The sequence below is a fragment of the Triticum urartu genome, chromosome 2 (assembly GCF_003073215.2).
Source record: "Triticum urartu cultivar G1812 chromosome 2, Tu2.1, whole genome shotgun sequence".
Taxonomy (NCBI): domain Eukaryota; kingdom Viridiplantae; phylum Streptophyta; class Magnoliopsida; order Poales; family Poaceae; genus Triticum; species Triticum urartu.
In genome coordinates, this window is record NC_053023.1 from 139,504,490 (window position 1) to 139,528,071 (window position 23,582).

At 44.6% G+C, this 23,582-nt stretch overlaps 1 protein-coding gene and 1 long non-coding RNA gene across 3 annotated transcripts; both read right to left on the bottom strand.

Moving 5' to 3' along the window:
- Positions 1–12,608: 12,608 nt before the first annotated feature.
- On the bottom strand, positions 12,609–13,522 carry LOC125536394 (MFP1 attachment factor 1-like). Its single transcript, XM_048699608.1, has one exon. It carries the CDS (start codon positions 13,410–13,412, stop codon positions 12,915–12,917), a length of 498 nt encoding a protein of 165 aa, XP_048555565.1. The 5' UTR covers positions 13,413–13,522; the 3' UTR covers positions 12,609–12,914.
- Positions 13,523–16,983: 3,461 nt separating this feature from the next.
- LOC125536395 lies at positions 16,984–23,346 on the bottom strand. 2 transcript variants are annotated; one of them, XR_007295034.1, is made up of 3 exons: positions 22,866–23,346; positions 21,702–21,765; positions 16,984–21,199 (listed from the first exon to the last, which is right to left on the bottom strand). It is a non-coding gene; the product is annotated as an uncharacterized LOC125536395 (long non-coding RNA). The 2 variants fall into 2 exon arrangements; XR_007295033.1 differs by having other exon boundaries at positions 16,984–21,765.
- Between the last annotated feature and the right edge of the window lie 236 nt (positions 23,347–23,582).

Below are 23,582 nucleotides of genomic sequence, written 5' to 3' on the forward strand. Positions count from 1 at the left end.
AAGGGAGATGATTTAGGGGAACTGCTGGAATCAGAAAATTTTTAGGAGAGAATATTATAACTTATAAGGGAGTCCCCGATTTTAAGATATAGGGGAAATTTTTTAGAGGAACTGCTGAACTTGCTCTAAAAAAAGATGTGTCTACAAGACTAAACTCCCGCTTTCTTAAAAAGCCGGCCACAGCAGCACTCGGTCCACTTCTCCCGCGACAACCGCAAAAGACGGCGGCGGCCATGCCTAGTTCCAAACCCTGGCATACGCCATCGTTTATACCAACGCCGCGACATCATGACCTCTTTGTTTCTATCACCGCCCTTGCCACTAAAACCACACACATCATTTGTATGCTTCTGCTCGCGACGCCCATTACTTATATACCCGCGATTAATCTGTAACACTGCACACACGAGCTTCGACCACCAGTCGAGGTAGCACAGCAGGCATCCCTCGGTTTTCTGCAACCATGAGCAAGCCACTCCTCGAGCTGATGGCGGCCGTGGACGCCAGCCCTGTTGCCGCGGAGGACGACGGGGCTAACCTGGTATCCCGACGCCGTGCGAGCTACGGCCGCAGCCGACAGACCGTGCCGGTGGTGGCACCGCAGACCCCGCCCGCGTCGTCGACGGAGACGGACGCCAGCTTCGAGTTCAGCGCCGTGATCAGCAACAGCTCGGCGTCGCCCGCCAGCATGGTGTTCTCGGACGGCCAGCTCCGGGCGCACCAGTTCCCCGCCGTGCGGTCACCGGCGGGCTGCAGCCGGGTCGCGTCGCCGGTGCTGGGCTCATCCGTGGGTGGCACGACCGGGAGCAAGAAGCGTGTCAGCTTCGCGGCGGACGGCGCGGGGAAGACGGCGGCCAAGTCCGGCGGCGCGCAGAAGAAAGGCGGCGGCATGCTCGGGTGCATCGGGTCAGCGTGCGGGCTGTCCCGTGACGAAGTGGTGGAGCCGACCATCAACGCTAATCGTAAGGTTGTGTGTGTTTGATTGTTGAATTTGGCAGTAGGTGATCTTGCGTATGCCCGCTTGTGCATTCCAGTTTGTGTTGTTTTGTCCGCCCTGCTTTGATTAATTTTCCTTTGTCGTCACGGCCTCACGGGTGATGGATTCTTTTGGCGCTGCTGTCATCAACCTTGATGAGTGTCAGCTGTATGTATTTCCACAGCTTTCCCCAAATGCTGAGCGTTGCAATAAAAAACGTTTCAAATGGCCAAACCCAGGCAGAATTGTACTCTTTTGCATTGCTGCCGGCTAGTCCTTTTATCATCCTTGGCACAGGAGCTAAGACCATCTTCAACTCAAAAATAAAAAAAATAGGCACCCAATCCTCCTACTCGAGGTGGACATCCCGGACAGGAGGAGAAAAAAGCCTACCAAACCAAGGGCTCCAAATCCCCCTCATTTGTTCAAATGTATCACGTATGCAAACCCCCCTCATTTGTTCAAATGTATCACGTATGCAAATCCTCAAACGCATCCCAGACAGAACCTGCTACTCTGGAGGCATGCGCGTGCAGAGAAACTTTAGCTCTTGCGGAGAACCTGGCCGTCTCAAAAGCACACATTGCATCCGACTCTCTGAGAGTCATAAACGACCTAAAGAGCGAGCGAAACTTAGACGAGTACTGCATGATCCTAGAGAGATTGACGATAGAAAGACGAGACTACAAAGTTGCGAGTTTGTCCACAAACACCTCGCAAGAAATGATGAGGCACAGAGATTAGCTAGATCATCCACTACACTTGTATTGGTAGACATGTGTGGCTTATTGATCCACCGGATCACATTTGTATCCCTTTAAACATTATTGAATGAAATAGAGTGCGGTGTTCTTCTCAAAAAAATGTGGGGAGGAAATGGGATATCCATGCATGTTCAGCCTGCCATGTCGAACACAGTCCACCTCAGGACCACAAATTATATGCACATGTCCGGACAATTTTGGGGGACTTGACTGTGTACATAGATAAATAAGCGTCCGGAGCGGACACATCTTGCCGGTGTCAGCAGACAAATGAGGGGCCAAATTAGCCTAGCTCAACTGAAAATGCTCTATTAACCGAAATATAGAGAAACTCCATTGAACAAACTAATTTAATTAGTTCCTAAAATATCTATAACAAGAATGGATCACATCACAAGAAAGGTCACAAAGAAGCACGACTACTCGACTAGGCGTGGCTCTAGCGGTGTAATGTTGCATGATATAACAAGACAACTAAGAGTGGAGCAAACATGATCACAATGGCTTAACATGATCATTTTTAGTACTATGTGTTTTTACAACTAACTTGCTTTCAGACTTACTTTTTTTTAAAGAAATCTCACCACTTTATTAGATAATACCAATGTTCATAGGTACACGAAGCTGGTCATGAGGGACCCCCAACCAAACATGCCGACCTACCCTACAAGCAAACTTGGCGAGATTGTAAGCCTCGAAATTATGATTTCTACGCTCAAAAATAAAAGTAACCGAATTGAAACTGCTTCTCCGAAGCATTATTTCATGTACAATAGCCGAGTGTGGACCTCCCGTTCCTTCGTTTATATCAAGAATTACTCCTTTGCAGTCTGAGGCAACCATCATGTTTGTCACCTGAAGATCCTCTGCAAGAGCTAAAGCCTCCCTGCACACAAACGTTTCCAGAGTTGTGCGGTCAGTAATGCCTCGGTAGACTGCCGCCAAAGAGCCCAAGTATAATCCTGTGTGGTCTCGACACACCGCTGAAACTGCCCCGCCACGTCTATGACGCCCAACAGCTCCATCAACATTGATTTTTGCAAAACCCACAGGTGACGCTAGCCAACTCCTTGGCCCTCCTCTTGGTGCGGCTACCTGTGCATGATGTTCACTAGGTTTCTCAAGCTGCTGCAGCTTATTAGTGTAAGAGGACACAAACGATGAAGTGTGCATCGGGGACTGAAAAATGCCTTCGTGGATCGCCTTCCTTCTAGCAGAAGATAGAGAAAAGATAAGTGTCGTCCCCTATTCCTCGGCCATAGGGTCTATCATGTATGCTATGCTGTGTACCAGACCTGATGTAAACCTTGCCGTAAGTTTGGTAGGAAGGTACCAAAGTAATCTCGGCATGGAACACTGGAGAACGGTCAAGAATATCCTGAAGTACCTGAAAAGGACTAAGGACATGTTTCTCGTGTATGGAGGTGACGAAGAGCTCGTCGTAAAGGGTTACGTCGATGCTAGCTTCAACACAGATCTGGATGACTCTAAGTCACAAACCGGATACGTGTATATTTTGAATGGTGGGGCAATAAGCTGGTGCAGTTGCAAGCAAAGCGTTGTGGCGGGATCTACATGTGAAGCGGAGTACATGGCAGCCTCGGAGGCAGCACAAGAAGCAGTCTGGATGAAGGAGTTCATTACCGACCTGGGAGTCATACCCAATGCGTTGGGCCCGATGACTCTCTTCTGTGACAACACTGGAGCTATTTCCCTTGCCAAGGAGCCCAGGTTTCACAGGAAGACCAGGCATATCAAGCGTCGCTTCAACTCCATTCGTGAAAGTGTTCAAAATGGTGACATAGAGATTTGTAAAGTACATACGGACTTGAATGTGGCAGATCCATTGACTAAACCTCTCCCTAGAGCAAAACATGATCAACACCAGAACTGCATGGGTGTTCGATTCATCACAATGTAACTAGACTATTGACTCTAGTGCAAGTGGGAGACTGTTGGAAATATCCCTTGAGGCAATAATAAAATGGTTATTATTATATTTCTTTGTTCATGATAATTGTCTATTGTTCATGCTATAATTGTGTTATCCAGAAATCGTAATACATGTGTGAATACATAGACCACAACACGTCCCTAGTGAGCCTCTAGTTGACTAGCTCGTTGATCAAAGGATAGTCATGGTTTCCTGACTATGGACATTGGATGTCATTGATAACGGGATCACATCATTAGGAGAATGATGTGATGGACAAGACCCAATCCTAATCTTAGCTCAAAGATCGTGTAGTTCGTTTGCTGTAGCTTTTCTGAATGTCAAGTATCATTTCCTTAGACCATGAGATTGTGCAACTCCCGGATACCGTAGGAGTGCCTTGGGTGTGCCAAACGTCACAACGTAACTGGGTGACCATAAATGTACATTACAGGTATCTCCGAAAGTGTCTGTTGGGTTGGCACGAATCGAGACTGGGATTTGTCACTCCGTATGACGGAGAGGTATCTCTGGGCCCACTCGGTAATGCATCATCATAATGAGCTCAATGTGACCAAGTGGTTGATCACGGGATCATGCATTACGACACGAGTAAAGTGACTTGCCGTTAACGAGATTGAACTAGGTATTGGGATACCGACGATCGAGTCTCGGGCAAGTAACGTACCGATTGACAAAGGGAATTGTATACAGATTGATTGAATCCTTGACATCGTGGTTCATCCGATGAGATCATCATGGAGCATCTGGGAGCCAACATGGGTATCCAGATCTCGCTGTTGGTTATTGACCGGAGAGGCGTCTCGGTCATGTCTGCATGTCTCCCGAACCCGTAGGGTCTACACACTTAAGGTTCGGTGACGCTAGGGTTGTTGAGATATTACCATACGGTAACCTGAAAGTTGTTCGGAGTCCCGGATGAGATCCCGGACGTCACGAGGAGTTCCGGAATGGTCCGGAGGTGAAGATTTATATATAGGAAGTCAAGTTTTGGCCATCGGGAAAGTTTCAGGGGTGATCGATATTGTACCGGGACCACCGGAAGGGTCCCGGGGGTCCACCGGGTGGGGCCACCTATCCCGGAGGGCCCCATGGGCTGAAGTGGGAGGGGAACCAGCCCCTAGTGGGCTGGTGCGCCCCCCTTGGGCCTCCCCCTGCGCCTAGGGTTGGAAACCCTAGGGGTGGGGGGCGCCCCACTTGGCTTGGGGGGCAAGCCACCCCCTTGGCCGCCGCCCCCCTTGGAGATTGGATCTCCTAGGGCCGGCACCCCCCCTAGGGACCCTATATATAGTGGGGGGGAGGGAGGGCAGCCGCACCCTAGCCCCTGGCCTCTCCTTCTCCCTCCCGCGACACCTCTCCTTCTCGCAGTGCTCGGCGAAGCCCTGCCGAGATCGCTGTAGTTTCCACCACCAAGCCGTCGTGCTGCCGGATCATCATCAACCTCTCCTTCCCCCTTGCTGAATCAAGTTGGAGGAGATGTCTTCCCAACCGTACGTGTCTTGAACGCGGAGGTGTCGTCCGTTCGGCGCTAGGTCATCGGTGATTTGGATCACGACGAGTATGACTCCATCAACCCCGTTCTCTTGAACGCTTCCGCGCGCGATCTACAAGGGTATGTAGATGCACTCCTCTCTCCCTCGTTGCTAGATGACTCCATAGATTGATCTTGGTGATGCGTAGAAAATTTTAAAATTCTGCTACATTCCCCAACACTTGAACTGTCGGGGCGTTGCCTAGTCCCCGGCAGTTCCAGCTTAGACAACTCATTGTGCTCGGCGGTCCTCCGCCGGGGAGGCCGCCGTTTTAGCATCAAGATTCTTCAGACCCGCCGAGTTCTTCCTCCCGCTTGAGATTCAGTACCTTCTCTGACTGCTGCGAGAGTCTTGATCGTTTTGGGTCTTTTTTCGGTGGGGGGCTAAGGGGTAGACCTGCTGCACCACCATTGTTTTTCTCCAAAGGGACAATCTCCAGGTTTGAACTAACAGTTGCACGTGCGATCAGACCCACAACCTCATCAAATGTCCTTTTGCGGCTAGCATCGTTCTCCTCGATGTCGGTATCGTCACCCTCCTTTTCATCATCATGTGTTTTCAATCCCGAGCTGCCTCCTCCCTCTTGACCCCTAGTTTTCTGCCCATAGTTGCAACATCTAGAGCCCCATGCCGTAGTAGCTGGTGCCCTCAAGTTCTTGAAAACCAGGGCGGAGGGAGGGTGCACACCATCACCATGTTCTTTAAATTCATGGCCCATCATACCACAAACCTGGTACCAATCCGGGAGTCGCTCATATTTCACCGCAAAAATCTCTCTGGCCACCCCGGACAATAGAGGTCGCTTTCTTCAGTTGCTTACAAACATCCATGCGAATTCTCACTCTATAAAAGTTCCCTTCGAAGTCAAAGGATGATGGCTCTGACTCCACAAACTCACCGATCTTTGCTGCCAAGGCGTTAACCTTTCCATGGTAAGCAATGGGGAGGTCAAGAATTCTCGCCCAAATCTCAAACTTAAACAGCTCGATGGATGTGGGTTTGAAGTAACCATCATAAGGGACAATGATCACAGGGTTGCCCCGAAAGTGCCATGGCCCCCCTTGTGTCACTCTTTCCCAGTCCCCTAGGCACTCAAACTGCATGATGAACAAGTTCTCTTCTAGGGTTTTGATCTTGACCCTTCTTGCTAGATCCCATGTTGACTTCATGTTGCGGAAGAACCAATACGTGCTGAAGGTTTTGTCAATATGAACAGGGACCAGGCTCATCCATCGGAGATCCTCCTCTGGTGGCGCGCCGTCCTCCTCGAAGACGATGTCATCTAGGTCGTCCTCTTTAAGGGCGAGTTCCTCCATGAGATCCTCAAGCTTCCCCTTCCCCTTGCTCCCGGACGCACCCGGAGTGCCTTGCTTCGCCATCTTTAGAAACCTCGGATCTGATCTTGCAGCTTCCACGCCACCCGATCAAAGCCAAACCCTAACACCATCGGACTCACCTAGCCTCCCATCAAGGCCGGGAAGCAGTGCTAGACTGCCCCGTTGTCAACCCGAGCGTAAGAGACCAGGCGAGCGGCAGTGAAGGACAAAGTTTTTCTCAACATCGCCGATGGCGGCGAGAGGAAGCCGAAACCCTAGCGAGAGGGAAGACTATTGACCAGTCAAGCAGCGATGGATGCGTGCGCACGATTGCAGCCTGCTTTCAGACTTACTGGCTGGGGAGCAAAGAGACATCTATTTATTTATTTTATTTTTCTTTCCCGGCCCTTATCGCTTCAATGGCCCAGCTCCGGTGGAGAGGCTGTCACTGATCTGAAAAGTGAGTCTATGGTTCAAATAGACTAATTCTGCAAATGCCTAACACCTGGAATCAATTTTAAAAATTCGTGTCAAGTTTCCATAGCAAGTCATGGGTATTTAGCTAGTTATAAGGCTAATCTAATTGCTGTTGATCATCTATCTGTACCAAGAAGTATCACGTCAGAGTTCACGAGGAAGCACGGCCAAGTGTGACTCTAGAGGTGTAATGCCATAGGTCAGAACATAACGTGACAGCACAGCAAGATGTAGCGCAAACATGAGCCCTTCACAATGGCTTAGCATGATCAGTTATGGGTATTTTTTGTAGCAAATCACGGGTACTTAGCTACTAAAACCTAATTCAACTGCCGTTGGTCATCTATGCCATGACCATGTTCTTTGCTTATTTAGTCCAAAGAATGTACAAAATGAAGTCACTGAGGTAACTGAAATCCAACATGCACTTCATAAAGTCTCCGCAACAGCAAGAATTTAGAAACACATGAACCAGCAACTTGATCTTTCAGTACCAGGCATGAGGGAAAAAACGACTTGGTTTCTTTGTCAGGAAAGGTCATAACAATATGTTGAACACGCCCAACAAATGCACAATCTTACCTGCCAAGCTCAGGTTTGCGATGCTATACCAGTTACCTACAGAACCACTCTGGTCTTTTGGAAAGTTCGAGCAAACCTCAGACGAGAAACAGAAAGAGGTAAATACACTAGAAGTCAAAGAACTTGCACGCAACGTTCAGTTTAGTGCATAAACTTGTAAAATACGTGTTTCTGGTCATCTAACTTGTCCTCTTGTTTATATACGGTGCTTTCTACGGTATCCAGTCGTATCCCTATGCATGCCACATGGAGGGGCCCACTGTCAGTGGCTGAGATGGTGGTAATCCGCATGCACTTTTTTTAGATAGCACCCTATTTGAGACTCCTAAGATATATATCAAAGAGTAAAAGTACACATTCTGAACTATGTTTTCTCTTATCTAGATTATTAATTTAAAATTATTTGAATTCAGACAAAATTTCCGTTGATTTGTCCGAATTTTTTCATTACTAAAACCAAAGTTACTTGGACTACTATTATGAAAAAGTTCAGACCTCGGGCTCGAGGATGTACATTCATTCTACACTATATTTTCTTTTATCTAGATTTTAAATTTAATTTTTTTCAAATTCAAACAAAAAATATTTGATTTGTCCAGAATAATTTATGTACATCCATTCTGCACTGTACGTTCTTTTATCTAGATTTTTAAATTTACATTTATTCGAATTCAAACATAAATTGAGTTTATTTGTCCGAAAACATACGTACATTCACTGTGCACTATATTTCCTTTTATATAAATATTTAAATTTAGAATTATTCGAATTCAAACAAATTTTTTTTGATTTGTCCAAAAGAATTTACGTATATTCATTCTACATTTTATTTCCTTTATCCAGATTTTATAATTTTAAAAAATCAAATTCAACCAAAATTTTCGTTGGTTTGTCCAAAAGAATTTGCATTCATTCATTCTGCACTATTTTTTGCGGGAATATATATTTAAAGTTAGGTACTATGTGCAAAAAAAGATCTATCTTTGCATAAAAAAATTAAACATAGCTCACTGCCATTGGAATACATAAATTTTATACTATACAATACATAACACTTTTATCATTTTTATCTCTATTTATCACTGATAAACTAAAATCAAATCTATCTTACATGGAAAAAACAATATACAAGATAAAATTTGTTTGTGTTAATAAGTGTCGGTGTGGCCTGATGGTTGGCACTTGTACACGATGTCATAGTATCAAACTGGGGCTTTCCCTTTTCAGCAAACCCTTTTGTCGTTTTAATTTCTATTTTTTTATGCAGTACGTGTTAAATAGCTTTAACTATGCATTTTAGCGTCAACTGTTAGATTTTCTTTTTTGAGGAAGCGTCAACTGTTAGTTGGTCTAGTCGCTCTCTACGCTAGGCGGATCGTGCTAGCTCATCGGTTTGAATCCCATCATGCGCTGCAGCTTCTTTCATTTTATTTGAGGATGAGGTAAATACACCGCAAGTCATGGAACTTGCATGCGACGGTCAGTTTGGTGTATAAACTTGTAAAATACATGTTTCTGGTCATCTAACTTGTCCCTCTGTTCATATACGGTGTTTTCTACCGTATTCAGTTGTATCATGTGTACACATGGCACGCCAATGTGGCAGTGGCCCACTGTTAGTAGTGGGTAATCCGTGTGCATGTTTTTTCTTCAGTAAGCACCCTTACATTTTATTTATTTATGCAAAAATCCTCATATGAAATGAAAAATAACGAACGGACAATGGGATTCGAACAGAAGACCTGCTACGAATCACCTACCACTTGACCGACATATTGTTCACGTTCATAGAGTACGATTAGCTTTATATAAGACAGACTGTACGAGTTAAAATAGAAACCTAAACGAGAAAAGGGGAAGACACCGGTTCGAACCTATGACCACATAAGCTCGCCGAGTGCGCGAGCACCAACCATCCGGCCACAATGAGTTAAAAAAAACCTCAGCCACAATGACATTTAAATAGATAAACACAATTTATCTAATGTATTCTTCTTTTCTTTATTTAAGAAAATTACTTATATTCTAGATAAACATTTTGGACAAATCAACTAGATATTTGTTTGAATTCGTGTAATTTTAAATTTAAAAATCTAGAAAAAACCAAATATAGCGCAGAATGAGTGTACATAATTTTTATAGACAAATCAACTAAATATTTGTATAAATTCGAATAATTTTAAATTAAAAATTTAGATAAAAAATATAGTGCAGAATGTATGTACGTAAATTCTTTTGGACAAATCAACAAAATTTTTGTTTGAATTCAAATAATTTTAAATTCGAAAATTTAGATAAAAGAAATTATAGGTGAGAATGAATTCACGCAATTTTTTTTGGACAACTGAACTAATTTTCTGATTGAATTTGAGTAATCTGGATAAAAGAAAATATAATTCATAATGAATATGCGTCAATTTCTTTCGGACAAATAAACAGAATTTATTATAAATTCGAAAATCTAGATAAAAAATTATATGTAAAAAATAATGTACATAAACTTTTCAGAGAAATCAACTAAATATTTGTTTGAATTCAACTAATTTAAAATTTAAAAATATGGATAAACGTTAATATAATGCACAATGAATATACACATTTTCTTGGGACAAATTAACAAAATTTTGTTTGAATTCGAATAATTTAAAGTCTGAAAATCTAGAGAAAAGGAAATATGGGTCAGAATGAATGTAAGTATTTTTTTCGGACAAATCATCTAATTTTTGCTTGAATTTGAATAATCTATATAAAAGAAATATAGTTCATAATGAATGTACGTAAATTTCTTTCGAACAAATCAGTAGAAATTTTGTTTGAATTTGAAAAAATTAAATCGGAAAATCTAGATAAAAGAAAATATAAATCCGAATGAATTTACGTATTTTTTTGGGAAAATCAAATAAATTTTTGTTTCAATTCGGATAATTTTAAATAAAAGTCTAGATAAAAGAAGATGTCGTGCTGAAGGAATGTACGTAATTTTGTTTTGAACAAATCAGCGGAATTTTTCTTTGCATCTGAATAATTTTAAATTTGAAAATCTAGAGAAAAGAAAATATATTCAGAATATGTACGTTTATCCAAGAGGTGATACGCCTTAGTAGTCCAAATAAAACAGCAAGCACGATTAGTTGCGGTGGTTAGGCCGCTAACGCCATTACAACAGTTTGCTTTTTCGATCCGTTCCATTTTTCCCATCCCAATATATTTACAGCAAATACTGACAGGTGGGACCAAGTGGGCAACTATTGTCAGAATGCTTTTATACAAAGTAAAAAAAATCAAGGGTGTTTCTGCAGAAAAAAACATCACGTGTACTAGCCGCTGACAATGGGCCCTGGCCACATTGGCATGCCATGTAGGCAGCAAATACACCCACATATGGGAAATGTGACCGTATTTGCACGCCTGCACAAGTTTGATGATCAAAAACATGTATTTTGCAAGTTTGTGCACCAAACTGACTGTCGTGTGCAAGTTGTAGAACTTCTAATGTATTTACCTCTTTGAGGATTGTTTGTGTAAAAATAAATAGAATGTATGGGTCCTTTCTTAAAAAAAACCAGCCTCAGCCACTGATGGTGGCCCTGCCACGTTGGCACTCGTAGGGATACACGAGAATGGTTGGAAGCACCGTATATGCACGAGATGACGAGTTAGATGACCAGAAACACGTATTTTATAAGCTTATGCACTAAACTGAACATTGCGTGCAAGTTCTGTGACTTCTAGTGTATTTACCTCAAACAGAAACTGATTCAACACAAATTTAGAAAAGCAGGATTTAAACAATATCGTAAAAATAAAACTATCTTCTCAGTGCAATGGTAAACCTCTATTTTTGTATGTCCTTCTAGTTCCATATTGTTAGTTATCACCCAACCATTATGCATGAATATGACACAGTGCCAGGTATGCGGAAGTACCAGAAAACAATCCACCATGAAAGAACAGTAGCACCTACTGACTGTGGAAACTAAGTAAGAAACATCAACTTAGCTAGCTTCAATGCCATGGACAGCCACAAGCCAACAAACACCATCAACATACATTGCTGGTAGCTCTGGCCTATCTGTCGCTGCGTTGCGTGGAAGGATATCAGAAATTTCACAAAAAGAAGACAAACATGACTATGTTATAAAATGTAAATATTGGTGAGCCTTCTATGTTGTCGTAAAATAAGCATTGAAGCAAAGCCTGCCAAATTAGTACCATTTTCAATCTAATAAACTATTACATTCACTTAGCTTTGAAGCACAGCTAAACCTTCTTCATTCATATAAACTCCAAGCTGGTTTTCCTAATGCATCCTCAGCCATCTTTCTAGATGAAAAGAAATATTCTTGACAGCTAGCATAAAGCATAGGTAGAAGAAACTGAAGCTTCACAATTTAGTATTTGGTAAACTGCACTTCTCATCTAGCAACACATGACCGACTAAATTAAAATGGCTCAATTCTGTATGCAGACGTAGCTGCATAGTGCAAACCTAGCATTGCAATCGGGTAGTCTTCATTGGAGTGCCAACTACTAGTAGTGCATGTTACTATGTTAGTTGTTGTCTTGGTTGCAATGCTAGCAGCTCCATTCAGTCATCCAAAAATTGACTATCATTGATCTATTGTACTCCCTGTAGTGTCAAAAACGCTCTTATATTATGGGACGGAGGGAGTGATTTAGAAAAACAACTGTAGTTTAAAGTTACATAAATACCTAAAAAACACTTCTAAACTATGAGTGTGGCCTTTTACTTTTAGAAAACAATATGTGCCTATTTTCAACCCAAAATAGATGGTACTTATGTAGTATTTACTTAATCAGCTCAGCAATATACTATCCTCTCTGTACATAAATATAAGACGTTTTAGAGACTTGTGTCACGTCTCTAAAACGTACTATTCAACAGAATGAAACCTACCTAAGAACTAACGCAGTCCAAGTGCATAAGGTAAAAATGAGCGAAAGCACACACTGCTGCACCATCCAAACGAGAACAAAGTCAACACGGAAGGAACAAGCATACAATTGGCACCATTGCTATGAATATTCATTGGTACAGTCTGCTTGCAATCTACTGCAGCCAGTACAGATGACCTGATGAATCATTCATGCACACCTTAAGGACAATGATGCACCCTTGATAGGCTGATAATAGCTTAAAGTTTGTAGCAAGGTACCAGGTTCATGAAACAAACATCAATTCCCCATCGCATAGGCATCTCTAATAAAGTAGTAGTAATAACAATAGATAATCCCCAACGAAATGCCAAAATAGCAGCACTCCTCGGTGGATCAAGGCTCGGGGTCAGCACCTTACTCCTCCGTGGGGGGCGGAGCAGTCACCGACGAACCCTCCGACTCTTCACCGCTCGGTTCCGCGGGGGTCTCTGGAGCTGCGGCGGCGGCAGCGGCGCGCGACTTGGCGAGCTCGAGGAGGCGGCGGCTGACCTCCTTGGAGTAGGCCTGGAGGACCTCGATCCCGTCCTCCAGGGAGGCGGGGGAGGCGGCGGCGGACTCCGAGGCGGCGGCGAAGGCCTCGGCCTCGACGGCGGCTGCGGCGACCTCGGCCTCGGGCTCGGGGATGGCGCCGTAGCGCTGGGAGAGGACGCTGGGCGCGGACAGGGTCTGCACGACGCGCCGGACAACGGCGTCGCGCGTGCGCTGCGACGGCGGCCAGATGCTGAGCGACGGGAGCAGCGTCTCCGACGAGGACTTCTCTGCCGACGCCGGAGGGGCAGCTGCGTCGGCGAAGGATTCAGTGGGCGCGGGGTGGATGTCCTCAGCGCCGGCGTTGGGGGCGTCCTCGGCCATGGCGTGGAGAGCGGGGAGCAAGGGGGAGGGGGCGGAGAGGGAGAGATCTGTGGCGTGGAGTGGGAGGAGAGCGAGGTGTGCTTCTGTGGGTTGGAGACTTGGATGGTTGGGTCTGGTTTGGTTCGCGTCACGGGTGAGGGTTACGGCTCACGTGTCACGTCACGTGAAGACGACCAGCGTGCCGCGTTCATATACACGCGCATATACTCACCCCTATGAACGCACACACGCACGTCCTACCCCTATGAACACCTCCGAGAGACTGAGCCGGCATATCATCTTGAGATTTACGAAGTCACCGTAGGCGCCTCGTCGTCGACGGGAACGTCTCCTCCCACTGAAAGCGTATCGCCGAAAATCCCGAAATAAATTCAGGAATAATGCGAGCACCAGGATTTGAACCCTGGTGGGTTGGGGATACCACTGTCCACCTAACCAACTCAACCATAGGTTGATTCGCGTGCGCCATGGGTTTTAGAGCATCTCCAGCCGTTGGCCTTCCAGGGACGCCTAAAATCGCCACCTGGGGTGAGTCAGCGCAAAAATTGAACCTAGGGGCGAGTTGGTCCCCAGCCGCCGGTCCCAGGGCCGCCAACAGATGTGTTTAAAAATAAAATTTATATAGCAAATTTCGGCACGTTTCGACGAAGTTCGGCTAAACACGATAAATTTCGGCAAACTTGGACGTATATTAGCCATGTTCGCGGATTTTCATTACATAGCAAAATAGATAACTAATCTAAAAAAGAACTGGCTGAACGCCGAGTAGTCGCCGTCGTCGCCGCCGTCGTCGGACTTCTCCTCCTTGACGCGGCCGTCCCTGGTGGACCCCTGACCGGCGTCGCCAACGCGGGCTGGTGGCGGCGGCGCGTCGTCGTCGTCGCTGTCGCAGATGACAACGACTCCGCCTTCGTCGCGGCCGCGCCGGCGCTCTGCGAAGTGGCGCAGGGCGGCGCACTGGCGCTCCTTCGCCTTCTCCAGGCGCTCCTTCTCCATCGCTATGGAGTCCCTGCGCGCCCATTCCAGGGCCGCGTCGTCGTCGTCGAGCTCCGTCTTCACCGGCGCGGCCGGCTACTTCTTCACCGGCGTGAGCCCCGACTCCGTCTTCACCAGCGCGAGCCCCGGCTCCGTCTTTGGCTTGACGAAGCGCGGAGGAGGAGCCGACGAGGAGGCGCGCTGGCCGCCCTCATTGATGACGATGCCGGCGCTGCGAGTGCGCCGGCCGAGCGGCGTCTCCGTCGCAGGCTCGGCCTTGACGCCGAGCAGGGCCGGAGTACCGGAGGAGTGCGAGCAAAATCGCGAGGAGGAAGAAGAGGAGGAGGACCCGAACCTCCTTGGCACCCATGGCCCGACGCGTCGGTGGTGCACCGGGGCGGCCACCCTCGTCGGGTACGCCAACGGCGGGTCGTTGCCGCCCTCGAGGTACGTCAGCACGCCCTCGAGTGTGCGGCCGGGGACGCCCCACCACAGGTGGCACCCCTCGCTGTTCTTCTGGCCGCCGACCACCGGCGCGTCGTTGGTGGACGCCAACCGCTGCTGCTGGCGGCGCTCGAAGTACGCCGCCCAAGCCGCGAGGTTGTCGGCGGCGTACTGGGGGAGGGAGAGCTGGGCGTCGGTGAGGGAGGCGCGTACGACCTCGACCTCCTCGGCGAAGTATTTGGGCTTGGCCACGGCGTCGGGCAACAGGGGAACGGGCACTCCCCCGTCGCTGAGTCTCCACCCCATCGGCCCGGCGCGCATGTCCAGCAGCGCCGGGATGTTCGCCTGGAACAGGAGCCAGGACTCCTGTTCGCGCAGCGAACGGCGGCCGAAGCCGTTGGCCGCCGCCTCGTCTCCGGGGAAACGCTCTGCCATGGCGACGGGCTCGGGAGAGGTGAAGAGGGAGAGGGAGGGGCTGGGCGGCGGCGCTCGGGAGAGGTAGAGGGAGGGGCTGGGCGGCGGCGAGGGGCGGGGCTGGTGTGGGCACAGGCGAGTGAGGCCACCGGCTATATAGCCGCGCCGCGCCCGTGTGAACGCATGCGAGGGAGGGGAGGCGTCGGCGCGCCGTCCCGTGACGCGCCACCCGTGAGAAATCAATGGCAAGGCTGACCGACGGCAGCATTGCCATTGATTCCTCGCGGGAATCGAGGCCGTTGGGGGAAGACGAGGCGCCGTGTCGGTGACGCGGCTGGCCCGCGGCTTTTTCGCGCCAAAACAGTTCGCCCCGGCGCCCTTGGGCTCCCCCAGCGCGCCGGGTTCGGCCTGAGTCCGCCAGCGCTGTTTTCGGCCCAGGCCGGCGAAAATCGGGCTCCTGAGGACGCGACTGGGCCGTTTTTTCGGCGTCGGCGCGAGAAAATCACCTGGTAAGGCCTTCCTGGGGCACGGCTGGAGATGCTCTTACCATCGAGCCGGGATATGGACTGCAGGGCCGCCCGATGCTCTCTCACTCCCACAGGTATTTGCCTTTGTTGAATAAAAAAATAAAAAGACATTTGCATTTGTTTTTCTCAAATGATAAATGTCACACATGTGACACAAAGCAGTCCGGCCATGACGTTTTATACACAACTAAAGTTTACATTCAAAAAATATACAGAAATTTGTCATCCGAAAAAATAGTTGTCATACATCACAACTAAAGTTATCATCCTCACTTTAGTAAACTTATCATAAAAATGTTCGGAGTTGCTTTGTGTTCGTCACACACGTATGACATTTACGAGGGTTCATGCCTTTTAGAGGGAAAGCATAGTTTTGACTGCCCTGCGGTCTTCAATGCTTTGCATGTTGATGGTGTTGGCTATGATCCTATAATTTATCACAGTCCATGTTTCTTTGAAGGGAAGCATAGTTTCATTATTATTTTTCAAATTTCCAAAAACACAACGAATTGAAAAATGTTCATGATTTTGAAAATTGCTCATGGAATTTGAAGATTGTTCCTGGGTTTATTTTTTTTCAAATTTAGAAAATTCTAGATTTCAAAAAGGCGCGTGCAACACATCCGCCGACTGATCTTTTTAAAATATTGTCTGGCTCGCGAGCCGTCAGATCTCACGCATTGAGCAACCGAGGTGTCCTCCACTATTGCACACGCATGTCTTGTTTTAAATATTTTTTGCAACAAAATATTGTTGCGGATTTTTTCTCTTTGTAACAAAGACCTTGTTGCACAAACTTGTGTCATAACTAGTAAGCGTGTACGTGCAAATGCACGTCCCATATATTATAAGTTAATTATGGTGGCATTGTACGTGCAAATGCACGTCCCATATATTATAAGTTAATTATGGTGGCATTTATCGTAATCCATCGACATGGTTGATATATCTAGATTTTTTTTGAATGGATTCTTATGTACAATAGCATAAACATTGCTACGGATTGTATATGTGTATTGTAGGTCTTGCTATGGATCAGACATGTGAAATCTTTGTGAATCTTTGTGTGATATTATATAGCATCAGAAAAATGAAAAATGGCATTGACATGTTGATACATACTCCTATATAACAAAAATTATAAAATGTCCTGTAGCATAGATACACAGCGAACTGTCTCAATACAAAGTGAAAAGAAAAAGAAGTCGCCATGATTCATGAACAAAGTCTGAATAAACAAAGGAACCACAAACTATCTGAACAAATCAATCTGCTTTGCATATTAACTTGTAACATCTACAATGGACAATAATATAAACCTGAAATCATAAAGAATCTAAATAACAAGTAGAAGTATTGCGAAAGAGAAAACCCACTCTCTTGCACTACTAAAGATGGTATATAGACATAGCCATCCATTGGCATGAGGTCATTATTTTGGAGCTCTGCTAACCTGTCAAAAAAAACATATGTAGTGCAAGTTAATATTCACACACTGATATTATCAGTAGTGTGCTTAGGGAACTTTTGCATACTTGTCTTGATAGCAAAGCCATGGCTAATGTATCTGATCTATGAAAAGAACACTTGTCACAAGTTATCAGCTAATTATTCCCTCCGTTCCTAAATATAAGGCGTTTTAGAGATTTCAATACAGACTACATACGGAGCAAAATGACTGAACTGCACTCTAAAATGCGTCTATATACATCCATATGTAGTCCGTATTGAAATTTCTAGGAGGTCTCATATTTAGAAACGGAGGGAGTACATCTTTCTTTCCAATTCTACAACTATGAGGCTCGTGAAACCTTACAATAATTTGTTTCTGAACAATAACTATGCTTCTGGCAAAACTGCAGTTAATGTGCTATCAGTGGGTGAGAAATAGAAAATATGTACACCATGTGAAATGAAATAATTAGAGGAAGAAAATAGTATTTGTATGTAATTCAATTACCATGATAACTATTGTCATCATACAGGTTGGCCAACTTGGTACCACAACAACGTCATACCATTTTCAACTGGGATGTTTTACTTTTTACTATAAAATAAAGTAGGACACCATGAGATAGGTAATTCGAGTTTGTACTTTGTGCAAAAGAAAACAGTTGAGAATATAATGATCATAACTAAACATGGAACCAACTAAAAATAGATTTTCTCATCCTATATAATGTGTTCCCATGACCCAAACACACAGCATAGAAGGTATATACGCCTTGGGAAAATATAGAGCAATAGACGATGGAAGCTAAACCCCATGGTGCAAAATCCTATATATAAGATAGGATTTGTGGCCGATCTGCTTCCTATTTTACTTAGTATACACCAAATAATCAAAACGGTAAATTAGTTTCCATGCATATAGGATAGTGCGAGTAAGAGTGAAAACAAAAGTGCAGTTCTAGTGCTACCTTAATATCCTATGTGGAGGATAATTCACCTGGTTCCAAAAAATAGCAAATCGAAGTGAAGAGTAAGAATGCCTTTCATGCTACTTGATCAGTGAAAGATAAAGAAGAATGTTGTTGCCTTTGGACAGTTTCAGAGAGAAGCATGTTTCAGTTTGGTTACCTGCAGAGAAAACTCATAAGCTATTCCGCATGCCATGGATAGAAAGATTAATGTTGGAACTGAAGGGCGTGTTCAAGTAGTAGTCCTGAAATACATAGTATCACAAACACAATTACGATTAAACGGCTAAGATCTCCACGTTTGCACTGTTGCGAGAATTTATACTGTAATCACCAAACAAAACAAAAAACAAGGTTAAGAGTGACTACTACTACAAAGATGATGAGTTGATGATCATGACTCATGGTTACTCCTCTTCTTGTCACCAAAACATGCTGGGAACAGCAGCACATGAATGCAAGCCACAACAATGCCCTGGATATTTGTCTAGAAATATGTGTTTGATTCAAAAATTGATCAATCATCCCAACTGGCGATTACTGCTTCAAATATTATGTGCATGCACGAAGAAAATCAAAAGCTGGGTTATACATTTATCTTATTATGTCTGATCATGACTGATTATTACTGCTAGGAAGATAATATCACACAAAAGCTTCTTTTTTGCTATCATCATCAGAGGACGCTTTGCCGGATGATTCAAGGAAAGATAAATCAGTTAATTACCATCAATTTCCCTGCAAAAAAGAAATTACCATCAATTTGGTTGTTGTGACGCTTTGAGTGCCTAATCCATGTCCTTTGGAGATTCGTGGCGAACTGGTCCAGGAGCGCCTGTGAGCGAGCAGAAGAGGCATGGTGCCGCAAGATGGTGCAGGCCACGAGGGCGATGAATAAATACTACGAGATGTTCGTAACTGTCCGTGGAGAAGACAGATCCATTACAAATAGGGAATATTACTATTTCATACCATTCATGTTACTGCTTTCAGATTAGATTGAGTTTGATCCTAATTTCTTACATCCCCTATGTACCAGATATTATTGATAATTTTTTAGAATTTCTGCATGACATGTCCGAATCTAACATTCTCAAGGAGTTGCTCCCCACTTCTACCTATTCTCTCAACATGCACACTATCCACATCATCTCTATGCCACATCATCAATCAGTTTGCAAAATCAGCCAATCACTCTTTTTCACCCTACGGTCATGGCATAGAAAAGAATTTAACTAATTTTTATTGGCATGTAGACATGCATGTCGTTGCTCAGTTTCCCTACTTAAATTAACACCGAAGGCCAATGGTGTCAATTCGCAAACAAAAAAGAAAATCCCAACCTCTTCTCCTTCCCGCCCGTCCCATCCCCTTCCCCTACAGGCTCCTTCCATCATTCAGTTACCACAGCCGAACAGGCACTACTCCACCTCTCCCCTTCGATCTATAAATGTTTGCCTGAAAAGCAAAAGCCCCATCATAGCGCTACTCTTCGGATTGCCCCTCCTCCTCCCTAAAATCAAAGTGTATGGTCTCTTTTTGTTTCTCTAATGTTTCTGCGGATGGTGACGCCCTCCTTTATATCTTGGTTTGGCTGCAGGTCATTTATAATCCATGGCGGGGAATGGAGATCATGCCAGCTATTCATACTTTTGGGTGGGGCGGATCGAGCAAGGAAGGGTAAGGACTGATGTAATGAAGGATCGAGAGGAGGTAGGTGCCCACCATCAGGCTGGATCTGATGCCCACCATCAATCCCACCCCAGCGGTGGATGGAAACTGCCCTCCTCACAGCGACTGTGTCTTCTCCTTCCTGCTCCTCTCTCTGGAACTTCTTCCCTTAGTTCTTTGTTTGTTGTCCTGGGCTCCTGGCTAGACAGAGTTTAGAATGTTTCTACAAGTGATTAGAGGGCAGATTCACGTTGGCATGTGCAACTGTCTGGCGCAACACTGTCTGTTCGTCAAATTTGGATGCCACTGACATATCAAGAATTAGCAAGATGTATGCACACCCACGCACATGAAAGAATGGATGTATTTGATCTATGTCGTACAAAGAGAGAGACTGAACCGACCAGTATTCCTTTTCTGTATGCAGAGGAAGAAGTAGAGGGTCATGGCCCTTGAGTCTGGGCTAGCCTATACAAGATTGTATACTGGGCCTTTGTTTCTGATTCATGTGATTTTATATCTACAGATTCTGTCAAATCAGTTCGCACATCTATTTTTAGTTACATTATGAGGGTAAAAAGTAATGCATGTTATATCTTTTGACAGCAGCAAAATAGAAAAAAAAACATTTTCTGCTCATACTCATCAACCTGCTTTTTGTTCACATTTCTTTCTCTTATTATAGAGGCATGGTGTTATGGACCTATCTGAATGTTTCATATGCAGCTCACATATAGAAGTTGAAGTGTTCTCTTTTATTTCTTTTAGAATTTCCTAATGAGACAACCTCACATGGTACAACGTTAACCATGCATGTAGCTTTTTACAAACTATACTCTGACTTCCACCTAAAAGTAGTAATTATGTTGCCTAAATTTAGAATGGTTATCAGTAATGTGGCCACATTTGTTTGTAATCAAGAAAAAACTCTCATTAGTACTATTTGGTTAGTTTCTACTTGCAACTGTGGCATACCAAATCCGTAATATGTTGTTCCTATCTATAGGGTAATCACTTTGATCTGTCTTTTTGTATTTGTTACGCTGTTAGCGACTCTGAATTATCCCACGGTAGATAGGGTGGTTTGCATCAAAGCATGTGGACCTTCCTGGTTCACAGTAACCGTTATCTCGATCTAACCATTATTGGAGAGATGAACGACATACCTAAAAAATATAGCTGCAGAGAAAGGACTAACATTAGAATCTGGCGAACGATCTCACAGCCCTTTTGTGCACCATTAGAGTGCAGGCTAGTGACTTTTGCAAGTGCAGTGATTTTGCGTGTTCTTGCCGACGGAGAGCGATGGAGCCACGAGCAGCGGAGGTTCTTTTATCTAGAATGGAAGAGGTGATGAACGATCAAAATCAAAGAGTCAAATTGTGAAGAACTTGCAGATGGAACCAATCTGAACCAGACTCACAAAAATAAGAAGAGTCAATTTGTCAATACTATTTATGAATTAGCTTTTCTTCTAACCACCGGTACAATGGTCACAACATGTCCTATTAATCTATCCTATGATTAAATTTGTATGAATAGAAATATAAAATCACAATGAGAAGTATAGGCCAAAATAGAAAAAACAACTACATGTTACAAAGTTCTTCATATGGTATTATTTCAGGGCAAAACAAGTAAGTTATTTTGTATCTAATGATACATATTAGTTTAACCAAAGTTGCCAATTATGCGGCAGCAGTAGCAGTTAAAACGCCCTATTGTTTTTTAACCTTCGATTGCAAGTTCCAAATGGAAGAGCCCATTTGTTGCATAATCCAAGCACACGACCAAACTCTGGATGCTGAAGTGTAAAGATCTGATCCAAGAAAATTCACCTTCAGAGCCTTGAATTTATTCGTAGTGATGACCGCACAACAGGTTGTTGTCTGGGCACATAGTCTGGACCAAGTAGGACAAGTTATGCTTATTGAAACTCCATGCAAGAAACACTATATGGCATAATAGAATTCATTTGCCCGAATTTCAAAATGAGGGAGAACACTGCTTTCATTTGCACTATTTTGTGAACAGAGTTTCAGCTTATATGCCAATAAATTTATCATCACTTAATTTGGTGCAGAATTCAAGCTCCCATGCTCCCATCAACATATCAATACTTGTATCAAAAATTCTAAACTTGGTTTGGAATCATTACGGTAGCACTTCCACTGGGAAAAAGGTATGAACATATCAGAAACCGATAAGACCACACATGCTTTGCTAGAACTGATGTGGCCATTCGGGATGGAACTATATATACAAGTAGACATGTCTCTTTCCACATAAAAGTCAACGGACAAATACATACAGTTGCTACTATGCATAAATTATATTCTTTGCGTGCTGAAATAAAAATGAAACAAAATCACCTTAAATGAACATGAGACATGTATTTCCACCCTGGCCCCATTGCCACTCCATTAATTAAGCATGAATTGGTGCTCATTTTACACACTCTACACTCTACATGAAGATAAACTTGTATGTAGTCTGTACATTTATTTTTGTGCTCATTTTACACACTGTATACTCTTACATTAAAATACATGGATGAAAGGAAGTAGCACAACTTAGAGTTGTATGTCAAAGCGTTTAATAAAAAGTAGCACTTGTTCTGTACATAGCCCCTATAATCCTATGTACTTAAAGGATTAATAAGTGATATAGTCAGTGCATTCAGTGCATAGTAATTTGGTTTTCTTAAAAATATATGGATGAAAGGTAGACCGCTATATGAAAGCACTTGAAATGCAAAATTAGCACTTAATGTAACCCTGCAATTCTGATGTGCTTCCAGAATGAATAAATTATTCTGAGGAAGCTGCAGCTTTTATACCTCTAATTGCCTCAAAGTCGCTCATTAAATGAAAGTATCCACAGACTAATTTTTCACACGAATCTCCAAACACAGTATGAAATATTTGGAATTTCTTGAACACCAACCAAATAAATCGTCAAAAAATGCATTCTACCCAGATATAAGAGGCAGAGAACTTTACTCGCAAATCTTGCTGGAATAACCAGCGATGGAATCTCCTTGGTGAACATGGAAATGCACGCAGAAATCCTCAAAGGGAATGACGACAGTATGGATGTGCCATGCATCCAGGCGAAAGACGTCCTTAAGCGTGCGATGATGAAATCTAGCAAGTGATGGCATCCTCCTTGGTGACGGCTCAAGCTGAAGGAACGTGCAATTGGATCAACGAGAGTACGCGGATGCATGAGGGGTTGATAGAGGCCAGGTCCGGCAGAAGCAATGCAGGGGGTGGCCAGATCGGCACCATGGTGTGCCTGCCGCCGGCGCACATGGAAACCATAAGGGGAGTCGCCATCCCCGGCATGGAGGTCCGCTTGCATCCGACGCTCCTCGTCGGCACGGCCGCCTCCCGCGGCATCCTCTAGATGAGGCACGCCTGTGCGTGAGTGGGGGCGGTTCCAGAGTGGTGGGATGCGTGGTCGGGGCAAGAGGCGTCCGCGTTGTGAAACAAGAAACCGTGTTGGGGGGGGGGGGGAGCCAGAGAGGGAGAGAGATCTCGCTCGGTGTGCGTGGTCGGGGCGCGGCGTGGTAGTAGATGCGTGGTTTGTAGCGTTAAACATTAAAAAATTAAGGACCATTAGATCTCACTAATGGATGGATCTGATTGTTTGGTTCTCCGTTTTTTCTTTCTTTTATAGAGGTAGTAGATGCTTCGCCGCATGGCATGCATGCATCA

Coding starts and splice junctions, on each gene's coding strand:
- LOC125536394 (XM_048699608.1), bottom strand. CDS start 13,412: ATGGCCGAGGACGCCCCCAACGCCGGCGCTGAGGACATCCACCCCGCG.